The sequence below is a fragment of the Carcharodon carcharias genome, chromosome 8, assembly GCF_017639515.1.
Source record: "Carcharodon carcharias isolate sCarCar2 chromosome 8, sCarCar2.pri, whole genome shotgun sequence".
Taxonomy (NCBI): Eukaryota; Metazoa; Chordata; class Chondrichthyes; order Lamniformes; family Lamnidae; genus Carcharodon; species Carcharodon carcharias.
In genome coordinates this window covers 48,151,054-48,163,124 of record NC_054474.1, presented here as the reverse complement: position 1 = coordinate 48,163,124, position 12,071 = coordinate 48,151,054, and the positions used below count along the sequence as shown (strand labels likewise).

Here is a 12,071-nt window from a genome sequence, read left to right as displayed (position 1 = left end):
AGAGATCTCGGGGACCTGTAAGGCAGAAAGAGGTTATGGGCGGAATTGTCCCAGATTTGCACTGTGTGGTAGCAGGCAGGAATAAAAGACGTTTTACCCGCTGGACACAATGGCAGGGTTTTGCGCTGCATCATCCCAATCCCAACTCATTAACCATGCATTCCCAGGAAACACGTTGTTTCAACCGCGGGCGGCCTCCAATTCACCCAGCTCAAGGGACATCACCACTCGCTCTCTCATACTCACCCTCACATCTCCATCTGGACTCATCTCCTCTGGAGACTGCCTCCTCAGCCCTCACTATCTTGAGGACACTTGCACAGGTCAACATGTGTCCCCACACACACCCTGGGTTTCCACCCTTCCCTGGTACAGTCCTAGCCCTGCAGCATCTTCCCTTGCCTGAATCCACTTCTCTCCATTCTCCAAGCAAGTCCTAGCCCTGCGGCCGTTGAAAATCCACCCCTGCCTTACGGCTGGTCTCGTAAGCAGAGACCTGCCCATAGCCCCCGCTAAAAGTGATGTGGTGCTGCCTACAAAATCTGGTGCTGATGACCGCGAGTGTTACCCGAAGAAATGTAGGCAAACAAGCCTCAAAGTCCCAAGTGAATTGCAGCTCACCAGGTGCACCTCGCTTATGTACAGTTGTGAAACGCGTCGACGTGCAATCACACCAACACGACCGGATGATCCACATGGGGGGATGATTCTGGCGAGCTGGGCCTATAATGATATGCAGATATGTTACAATGAAGTTCCCAGAGTGCAGCAGTGGGAAACACGGTCCACCATTGACAGGCGGAGCAGATGATTGCAAACTGGTTTCATGACGTTGTGAAACTGATTTTTGACCTTCCTACCATATTGTCCACTCAGGCCCGCCATGACGCTTAGCGCCAGTGGGCACGGAAAATTCCAGCCTATAGATATTGCGAGGCCTTGGAGAGAATTGAAATGAAGGATGAGAATTTTAAAATCGAGACTTTGCTTAACCGGGAACCATTGTAGGTTTGTGGGCATAGAGAAGGTGGATGAGCGGGACTTGGTACGAGTTAGGACATGATCAGCAGATTTTTGGATGACCTCAAATTTGAGCTTAATGTAAATGATCACATTGACCTTGTAGCCTTGACTCCAAGTTTGAAAAGAAAATAGAAAACATTATTTATTGTACAATAACGTCTTCCAGTTTTCCATACTTACTGTGGCATGATGCTTTCCGTAGTACATGAATCTTAAGGTTGACTCTCTTTGCTGAATCAGTATCAACTGCTCCTAGGGAATACAATTAAATCAGGTTATAACTTTATAGAATTATTTGCTGTTCCTAAATGATTAAACATGGATTATCAAAAATATTTAAAGTAAACTATTTTAAATCTGTTTTATCAGAGGTAGTTTGGCCTTGGAAAACAGTTTTCACTTTCAGCTAATCTATATCTTGTAAATTTTGATGATGGACACAAAAGCCTAGTCAAAAAATACTGCATCTTTCTATTTTCTTTAATATTTTAAAAGTATTTTCTATCTGGTTCAGCTGGGAACTTTGTTTTGCAAGGACATAAAATGATTTTGTATTTCTCTGTCTCCAGCTTTCGCTAGCCATGCAATTCCTGAGAGAGTGGCGAATAACCAGGCATTTGCCTGTAAGAGGCAATGTTACCTCCAGTTCTATCATTTCCCCATGGAGGTCATTAAGCAGAGGCCAGGCATATCTCTATTGATGCAGCTAAAACTGGAATTCAGCAGCATGTTATTGGGGAAGGAGGAAGCTAACCTGCATTTCTTCCGTCAATGACAACATGCATTCACTACTCCAAGGCGCTTCCTTTGTGAGCCGCAATATATTAAGAGACAACACGTCGGGGAACAAGCTTGATAACAATCTTTTACTGAGTTGTTTAACTTCACATTCTAAACTTTTACTATTGTAAATCTAATATTAGCTGTACAATTAAAACAGCAAATTTTCCCATTGGTACAGCCATTTTCAATGTTGTACTATGCACTACACTATGTTAATACAAGGCAGAGAGTCTGTCTTTTACTGTTCCTCCTCCTCCACTGCATTTAACGACTGGCAAAGATATGTGTCTCCAACCACTCCTCTCCCTGTCACAGCCGTGGAGTTCAAATATCACTACAGGCTGGGACTTGAATTTCCAGATCTATATTTAAGAGTGTGTTCTGTTGTTATCAAGCTGCCTGATACATCATTTTGATACAGTATATAGCCATTAAAGTGTAAAATTCCAATCTTTAGGCAATTATTGCTTTGAATAAATAAAAATAGTCTTCATTACATGTAGCAGATAGCTATTTTTAAAATCTTTTTCACACCATGCTTTGAACAGTTTTTTTTAGCTTGTACCCATAATATTACAAAGCACAGAATGTGAGTTATTCTACTTGCGTCACATGTGTTGTATGCCAGTGGTAGCCTTCAGTAAGTGTAACAGTAACTCCTGTGAAAAGGACAGAATTTGACCCCCTGTATCCGGGAGCACAATCTTTGTAACTTGATACCAGTTTAATTCAATGAGATTTTTGGACTTGTTAAACAGATGACAAAATAGAAATCAAAACAAATATGTTAGTTCATTTTAACAAAAAAAAACATTGTGCTGGAAAATTTCAAACTAAAAAAGTGTACTTTTTTATGATTGTGTCAATTGCTCCCCATTTTAAATTATGTTAAATTGAATTACTTGTACCTCTGGTCATTGCATGTTTTGTGTTTTGTTTACATATTGTTGCACCCATCAGGTTAATTATCAATAATATATGTGTATATGTGAGTCACAGCTAACATTAACTTTTTCTAACGCTTCATGGACTTAAGAGTTCACTTTGCTAAACTGGGATTAGTCAAACTCCAGAGTATTGCATGTCATTTGTATGTTGTAACATATAAACTTGTGCGCCTGTGAAACAATATCCAATGGACTTTTTTCTGGTTTGTTATTTATTACTCATTGTGCAACTATGGCAAATGAATAGTGGATCATGCACGGTAATAATTTGACCAGTAGGCTGTAGAAATTTAGAAGCTTTCCATTACTAATCTGAGATTTTTGTGCAACGTATATTCTCCTTGAGATTATTTTCACTGGCTGCTCCTGTAACTTACCCTTGGTTTCATAAAAACTAGCCTTTCCTTCTGAACAGAGAACCTGGGCCTCCATACTTGATTTACTGCAATATATCAGGTACCATTGCACAGCCCCATATCTTTGTTAGGCGTAAGATTATACACTCTCTTAAACCACAGTTCAGGTTAACAACTAGTGGACAAATTTATTAACATTAACCAAGAAAATTGACAGTATTCCTTACAGGCAGTATATTGGCAGTAATTACACACTTTACTATTCCCTCAAATGTTAAAACAATAAAATTGATTTCCTATTATAAAATGATCTTGAAACGCACGCTTCTTATGTACAGAATTACTGTCACAGAGCATCTGGCGAGTTGAGTATCTGTTAGACAAACTACCCCCTGGGAGCAAAACAGCTGCAGAACTATCATTCACAATTCTTTATAGTTATGAAGAAATAGAAAGTACTTTTAAAAAACTGTATCTGTCAGCCAGAATAGATTAATAGCCATTTTTAATACTGAATTAACAAATGCTTATGTGCCAGTAGATTGGAATTGTAAAGCATGGCTACTTAAACATTCTAAATATGATCAAGCCCATCTGGTTTAACTGCAGCTTCTTATAGCTGCAGAGTCTGTAGATCTGGGTGTTGACATTTATTAGCCACAAAGGATTCATTTCTTCCGCTGCATCTGGTTTTAACTGTGGAGGTACCATGGCGAAAGAAATGAAACTAATGATGTAGCTCATAAACAAAAATACCTACTTTTGTCACATTGTCCTTTGCTTTGATCCGCTTTCAACAAATAAGAGCACAAAGCTGATGTTAACAAGATACAGCTCAGTTAATTAAATGTTTGGCAATAATTGAAAATCAGACATTTCGCAATTGGAATGTCAACTCTAGCAATACTAAAGCTGAAATAACTTGCTTATCATGATCATTTCTGATACCTTTAGCTAATGATGATCCTGCCTTCTATGCCCTTGTACTATTTTTATACTTCAATCAATCATATTAAATTTAGAACCTTTAATAAGGTTAAAGTTTCTGATAATAAAGTTGCCCCCAGGGATTATAATTCCAAAGCATTTCTTGAAATCAAGATAAATTATGCTATAATCCTAAACTGGATTGTGCTAGTCATAGAAAAAAGGCCTGGATGCTTTTTGATAAATAAAAGAACAACTTCTTCTTACGCTTTCTTTTGATATTTGACTGTAATTTGTCTCTTGGTTTGCCAAGGAGTGAAACAGATATTTATAACAGCTGCAAAGATCTTATGCATCCTTCTCTTGGATGCAATCCAGAGAGAATATTGACCTACCACTAACTCCAATCTATAGTGTGACTGAAGGAACTACAAGGAGCTGATTACTCTGTGATCCAGGCTTCTGAAGCATTCTACCTTTTCTCTCCGTAGAAGACAAGTTGTTGACACTTTGCTTTGAGGGCAACATGCAAATGTCAAGAACCTCAAACTTTACATCTCACTCATGCCATGCACAACTGTATGTTTTGTATAATATTTAATACTTTATGGATTACTTCTCAGTTTCAGCACAGCTATAATTATCAAATATCACCCATGGGATTGCTCTTGGTAAGTCAGATGGTGTTCCGCTTTATGGCAACAGAGATGTTAGAAAACCTAGTGTACAAGGTAACATTCTGTTGCTAAGGTGTAACTATTTCTCTGTAAGGTCAAAAAGTCCAATTGTAAATATATATCCTCACGTCAATTTCAGATTAATTATTGGTGAGGGAAATTTGCCTACTGTCACACATTTTAAACATCCACCCCAGAAGATAACAGTGATTTGTTTACTTTTCCATTTTCTACTTATAACATTTTGAACTATAATGCCTGAAGTATGCTAAATGCATGCTGGACAGATCTCCTGTGGTATTGCACATGATAAATTGGAGAATATGATTACTTTCTTACATTTCTCTGTTATCTTTGTGTTACTGGTTCACCCTCCTCTTCTGCTTCTGTATTTCTCTTGTTCACTGCAGCTCTCTCATTAACTCTCCATATTACTATTTTTTGTCCTTTTCTCTTTGTCACTCTGCAATTTCCTTTTATCTTTCCTTTTTAGATGGGAATTGGTTAGTTATAAAATGTGGTATGGCAGGGAAAAGAGTCACCAACAGCTACAAGCTTTTAAAGGGGAGGTTATTTGAGGAAAATGCAGCTCTCAGCAGTTCTCCTCCTGTCTCCTCAATAACCTGTGCTTCACCCATCCCCTCACTCTCATTGTGTCCTCCATCCCTTCTGCTTCTTATCACATATCAATCAGATCACTATCTCTATGTTGTTCCCTTTTATCTACTACCTCCATACATATATCCTGCCCTCTCCCTTGCTTCACTGTCACTCACCTTGCCCTTAACCCTCCATTTTCTCCCCCATTGAACTTACTTTCCTCAAGGACAGATAGTGCAAAGCCAGAAACCTTCCTCCCTCGCTCCTCCTATCCTCCCTTCCTATCCGTTTCTTATAAAGAATGTTGGTTTACTTTTTAAGTGGAATCATCAAATTAAAATGAGTAAAGGGATATTGTCTTTTACTCTCTCAGTCAACCCTATTTTATCTCAACTGCTCTGTCTACCTCACAATGTCTCTCTTTCTCCTAGGTGCTAGAAATTAAAATGTTTTGTTTTGCAGGTCTAAGCAATTAACATTGGCCAAAGTTCACTCTCAGCAAAATATAGTATTAAATTGGAAATTATTGGAACTTGTAAAAAAGGTAATATAATAGTTGTGGGGGACTTTAATCTTTGTGTTGGCTGGACCAATCAAATTGATAAAAATGGTCTGGAAGTTAAGTTTGTAGAATACTTTCATGACAGTTTCCTCAAGAAATATGCTGTGGAACCAACTAGGGATAAATCTGTTTTAGACTTAGCATTGCACAATGAGACTGGCTTAATTAGTACTGTCATGGTAAAAGATTCACTGGGAAATAGTGATCATAATACAATTGAATTCCATATTATGTTTGAAAGTGACATACCCCAATCATAAGCAAGAATCTTAAACTTAAACAAAGCCAATTACATAGATATGAGGGGAGAGGTGGCTAAGGTTGATTGGGTAAATGGACTTAAAGTTATGGTGATAAATAAACAGCGGGAAACATTTAAAAAACAATTCAAAATGTTCAACAAAAATACATTCCAAAAATACATTGAAAAACAAAAGCTGAGCAAGAAAGATCCATCTGTAGCTTATTAAAGAGGTTAAGGATAGTATTAGATTAAAAGAAGAGGCTTATAATGTTGCAAAGGATAGTGATAAGGCTGAGGCTGGGGAGTGTTTTAGAAACCAGCGAAGGGCCACACTAAAAAGTTGATAAAAAGGAGAAAATGTAGAATATTGGGGTAAACTAGCTAGGAATATAAAACAGGTTCTTCTTCTGCTTTGGTTGTGTTGGTATTACAGAATAACATCTGGATTCCACCAACATTTATAAATTTGGTGAGCACTAGCTGAACCAGACAAGACCTGCTGATATGGTAGTCATGATAGTGAAAAATTTATAAATGGAGATGACCTCAAGGTGAATCTTGAAGATTTCAAGTGATGGAGCTGTGACTATTTTCTTTGGCAGTTTGTTCCACTGTGGGATTGTTTTTTTGAAAGAAAGATTGTCTTGGAATCAAATGGTCTTTGTAGTTTGTGTGGATGGCTACTTAATGTTTTGTGATTGCCAGAGGGCACTAGGCACTTGCTTTTGGTAATTCCCACCAGTTAATTCCATATTTTATAAAAAATAGTCAGTCTACTTTTCGGACTTCTTTGCTGTAGTGATTCCCATTCCAAATCTTCGATCAAAGATGTGACACTGGTGTATTTCCCATCTTTTGATTGCTTCAATCTTATATATATCTGTGCCATATAAGTATCCCACACACACCTGGCATACTCCAGGATTGGATGAACAAGTGTTTGACAAGCTGTAACTCTGATATTTTTCTTACAACCCCAAAGATTCCTCCTCAGAAATCCAAGATCCGTTTTTGCTTTGGATGTTATCCATTGTATATAGAATCTCTATTGAAGTTTTTTTTAAGATGAACCCATAGGTATTGTTGGAGAATTTGACTACAGAACTTAAAGTTACCCTGTTGGTGGATCCTTTTTGTTACTGATGAACATCATGAAGAATTTTTGGGGGTTGAATGCTATCTCCCATTGGTCCTGCCATGTTTGCAATTCCAGCAGATTGCCTTGCAATGAATTGCTTTGACCTTGAGTTTTCCCTGATGCCACACAGTCATTTGTAAATAGTCACACCCTATTTTTTAACTTGTTGGGAAGGACATTTTTGTATGTAAGGAAAAATAAGGGTTCCAACACAGTCCCCTGGGGGACTCTGGAGAGGACAGCTCCAGAAAAGGATGATTCCCCGTCACACATCACTCTTTCTTCTGTTGGTTAAGAAGTGCCAAATCCAATTAAATAATGTCCCCCAAATTCCATAGTATTGACATTTGAACATGAGGATTTCATGAGGATCTTTGTTGAAGACTTTTGAGAAATCCAGTATTACCATATGAGTTGTTTCATTGCTTTTGAGGCTTGAAGCTAGGGCATCAACAGTCTGTAAAAGCTATGTTCCATTAGACCTTTTTGACCGAAAACTATGCTGACTATCTACCAGGATGTTGTGAGCTACAAAGTGTTTCATGGCATGAAATAGACAATACATTCAAGCAATTTGAAAGTGATGCTGGTAGTTTTCTGGCTGACATTTATCCCCTTTTAGAATATATGTTTATATTCTATTTATATTTTTTATATGTTATTGGTTTGGTAAGTAGCTGCTAACTTTAATATTAAGGGAGGCAGTTCATCTGGACCTAGAGCTTTATTTGAATTTATTTCTTACAATAATTTTAAAACATCTTCTTTGCTTATGAGTTTTAGTATGTTTGATAAGTGGTCACCATCTAAGTTGGATATGTGAGTTAAATCTTCTCTGGCAAGTGCACTGGAAAATTAATAATTTAGTGCTTCTGCCTTATCTTTAGAATCACATATAGCTCTGTTGCTTACTTTAAGATTGTAAGAGATTTTACAGCATTAAAAGGAAGAGAGTAGCTAAAGTACATGTTAGTCCCTTAGAAGCAGAGACAGGAGAAATTATGATGGGAAATGAAGAAATGGCAGAGACCTTGAACAAATATTTTGTGTCTGCCTTCATAGTAGAAAAATATGGATGTTAATCTGTGTTGTTGGCACAACCTGAGCCGAGGCAGAGGCGAAAAAAAAAATGAGGAAATTAAGGCAATTAGTACCAGCAGAGAAAAATTACTGGAGAAACTCAAGAGAATAAAATCTGACAAATCCTCAGGACCTGATGGCCTACAAACTAGAGTTCTAAAAGAGATAGCTGTGGATAGTCCATGCATGCAGGCTATGATTTTCCAAAATTCCTTAGATTTTGGAACAGGTCCAGCAGATTGGAAGTTAGCAAATGTAACACCAGCATTCAAGAAAGGAGGAAGAGAGACAACATGAAACAGTAAATCAGTTAGCTTGACATCCATCATTAGTAAAGTGCTGGAATCTCTTATTAAGGAAGCCTTAACAATACACTTAGGAAAGCATTGTGTGATTAGAAAAAGTCAACATGGTTTTATGAAAGGTAAATCCAGTTTGACAAATTTATTAGAGTTTTTTGAGAATGTAACTAGTAGGATAGATAAAGGGGAACCAGTAGTTGTGGATTTCCAAAAGGCATTTGATAAGGTGTCATGCAAAAGGTTAATAGGCAAGATAAGGGTTCATGGAGTTGGAGGTGATATATTAGCATGGATAGAGTTATTATGCTCTCATAAAAATGACAAACAAATCTAGCAGAACCCTTTGCAGCTGTGCAAATAACCTCCTACTAGACTGAGTCCATTAACTATCCTTGGAACTCAGCCAAGTGTCCATATTGAGGCCATTTGGCTACTTTACAACAGAAGCAGGCTGAATAGATGGCCGTACAATGGTTTTGTAAATCAAATTGGCAAAGATTGTTTTGAGGGTGTATCCAGAACAGTTCCTTAGAACAATACATTTTGGAACCAACCAGGAAACCAGCTCTTTTAGGCCTGGCAATGTGTAATGATACTGGATTAATGAATGATCTCATAGGCCTGAATCTTCTGGTTGGAGTGCGGGCATGGGCATAAAATAACGTGCGGTGATGTCAGGCGTGTGTCCCGACGTCACCATGCGTCATTCCGATCTTCAGTTCGGCAGGCGCACACCAGAGTCGACTGAGTGCCTGCTGAACTGTCAAAGGCCTATTAAGGCCATTTATCAACTAATTGAAGTACTTGTCAGGGCTGCCCATCCAACCTTAATGTTGGTGGGCAGGCGAAGAGCCCAGGTGGCCTTCGCATTTTTCATGGCACCTCATCCACGGGCAGGATGAGGTTTCATGAAGGGTTTATAACTTTAATAAAAAATTTTTTGAAATTCATAGACATGTCCCAGCTCATGTGACACTGTCACATGAGGGGACATGTCTGATTAATTTTTTAAAATTCTTTTTTCCAATTTCTCACAATCAAATTAATCTCCATGAGGCAGCTCTGTGCCTCAGGGAGATTTCTGCGCTCTTTCGTGAAAGAACGCAGGGCCCAACTCTCCCTCCTCCCCCCACTCGCACAGGTAGCGCTGAGCACTTCTGGGTGCGCATCATGCTGGGCGGGCCTTAATTGGTCCACCCATGTAAAATGGCAGCATGCAGCTGATAAAGGGAAGCACGCCTGTGCCCGCTCACCTCGCCCAATGGGGAGAAAATTCTCCCCAGGGTAAAGAATCCCCTAGGTAAGAGTGATCATGACACGTTAGGATTTCTCATTCAGTTTGAGGATGAGAAACTTAAGTAAAGGCAATTACAAAGGTACGTAGACAGAATTGGCTACAGTGGACTTAGAAAACAGGTTAAAGGATAAGATGATAAATAAGCAGTGGCAGACAATTAAGGAGATACTTCATAACTCTCAACAGAAATGTATTCCATTGAGAAAGACTATAGGAAGGATGCTCCATCAGTGCCTAACTAAGGAAGTTAAGGATGGTATCAAATTGAAAGAAAATGTGTACAATGCTGTGAAGATTAGTGGTAGGGCAGAAGATTGAGAAAATTTTAGAAACAGCAAATGATGAATAAAGAGGGATAATAAAGAGAAAGAAATTATAATGAGGGTAAACTAGCAAGAAGTATAAGAACACAGTAAGAGCATATAAAAAGGAGAAGAGTAGTTAAAGTGAGCATTGGTGCCTTAGAGGATAAGACTGGGGGATTAATAATGGGAAACAAGGAAATGGCAGAGACTTTGAACAGTTATTTTATATCTGTCTTCATGGTAAAAAACACAAAAAGCATCCCAGTGATAGCAGAAAGTTGAAAGGCAAAGGGAGGGAGAAACTTAAAACAATTGCTATTACTATAGAAGGAGTATTAGGAAAATTAATGGGACTAAAGACTGACATATCCCCTGGGCCTGATAGTCTGCATCCTAGGATCTTAAAGGAAGTGGCTGCAGAGATAGGGATCCAGTGGCTGTAATCTTCTAAAATTCCCTAGATTCTGGAAAAGCTCCAGTGGATTGGAAAACTGCAAATGGAACACCTCTATTCAAGAAAGGAGGAAGACAGGAAGCAGGAAACTATAGGTCAGTTAGCCTAGCTGTCACTGGGAAAATGCTGGAATCCATCATTAAGGAAGTAGTAGCAGGACATTTAGAAAATCATTATACAGTCAAGCTGAGTCAACATGGTTTAATGAAAGGGAAATAGTGTTTGACAAATTTGATCAAGTTCTTTGAAGATGTAACCCCCAGGAGCCAGTAGATGGAGTGTATTTGGATTTCTAAAAGGCATTCGATAACATGCCATATAAAAGGTTAGAAAACAAGAAGAGATCATGGCATTGGGGGTAATATATTACCATGGATAGAAGATTGATGGCTAACTAACAGGAAACAGAGCGTAGGGATAAATGGTCATTTTCAGGTTTGTAAACTGTAATTAGTGGAGTACCACAGGGATCAGTACTGGGCCTGAACTATTTACTATTTATATTGGTGAAATGGATGAATGGACTAAGTGGATTGTAGCCAAATTTGCTGATGATACAAAGATAGGGTGAAAAGCAAGTTGTAAGGAGGACACAAAAGGGTTCTTGCCTGCCAGCTTGAGAGCTGGCTAGAGCCATACGCCATCTCTTTTCGGGAAGGCCCACCAAACTAAATGCCAGTCAGGCCTTTAACTGGGCAGCAATCAAGGACCCTGAGGGCCAATCAGGGCTACCAGCTCTTCACTGCTTAGCAATGCCACCAGGGAGGTGGTGGTTGCTGCCACTACTACACCCACCTCAGGCCCAAGATCACCAATGGACCCAGGCATAGGTGAGTGATAGGGAAAAGGGTCACAGGGTTGGGTTGCGGGGAAGTGGGGAAGGGTTTGGCAGCAAGGGTAGGGGGTAGCTATCAGTTGGTCCCCACTTTCCAATGCCAGGTTCCTCAGTCAGGCACTTTGTGCCTTTGAATGAGGGATCCTGCTGGGAATCTGCAGGTAACCTCAACAGGGTTTACCTTTTGGGCTCCCTGCATGCGAGTCCCCCACCCACTGCTGGGTTAATACTAGCAGTGGCAGAGTGAGGCCCTTAGGTGAGTATTAACTGCCTACTGAAGAGCATCAATTGGCGGTGGGACAGGAAGACTTAAATCAGGGCAGAGCTGGTCCACACCCACCTGATTAAATGCCCCTGCCACCAAACTTGCCGCAGAGGAGGACATTAAATTTCACCCAAATAGTCTGCAAATGAATATAGATAGATTAAAGGAGTGGGCAAAGATTTGACAAATGGAGCATAATGTGGTAAAATATGAGGTTGTCAACTTTGGTGGGAAAAATAGAAAAGCAGAATATTATTTAAATAGAGAGAGACTACA

The 12,071-nt window shown here is 39.2% G+C and overlaps 1 protein-coding gene across 8 annotated transcripts in view; it reads right to left on the bottom strand.

The window, feature by feature from the left end:
• Nucleotides 1-12,071, bottom strand: part of myot (myotilin) — a 159,150-nt gene that overhangs the window by 142,544 nt on the left and 4,535 nt on the right. The window contains exons 1-3 of one of the 8 annotated variants that reach the window (XM_041194023.1): nucleotides 3,870-4,066; nucleotides 1,204-1,275; nucleotides 622-723 (exon numbers count right to left, since the gene is read on the bottom strand). Coding sequence is in view for 6 of the 8 variants with exons in the window: in XM_041194025.1 (XP_041049959.1) it covers nucleotides 1,204-1,275; nucleotides 1,778-1,808 (103 nt within the window). In the remaining 2 variants the exon portion in view is untranslated. Of the gene's footprint in view, nucleotides 1-621; nucleotides 724-1,203; nucleotides 1,276-1,663; nucleotides 1,727-1,777; nucleotides 3,462-3,869; nucleotides 4,067-12,071 lie in introns of those variants that run through there. The other 7 variants (XM_041194022.1, XM_041194018.1, XM_041194017.1 and 4 more) reach the window with 7 other exon arrangements.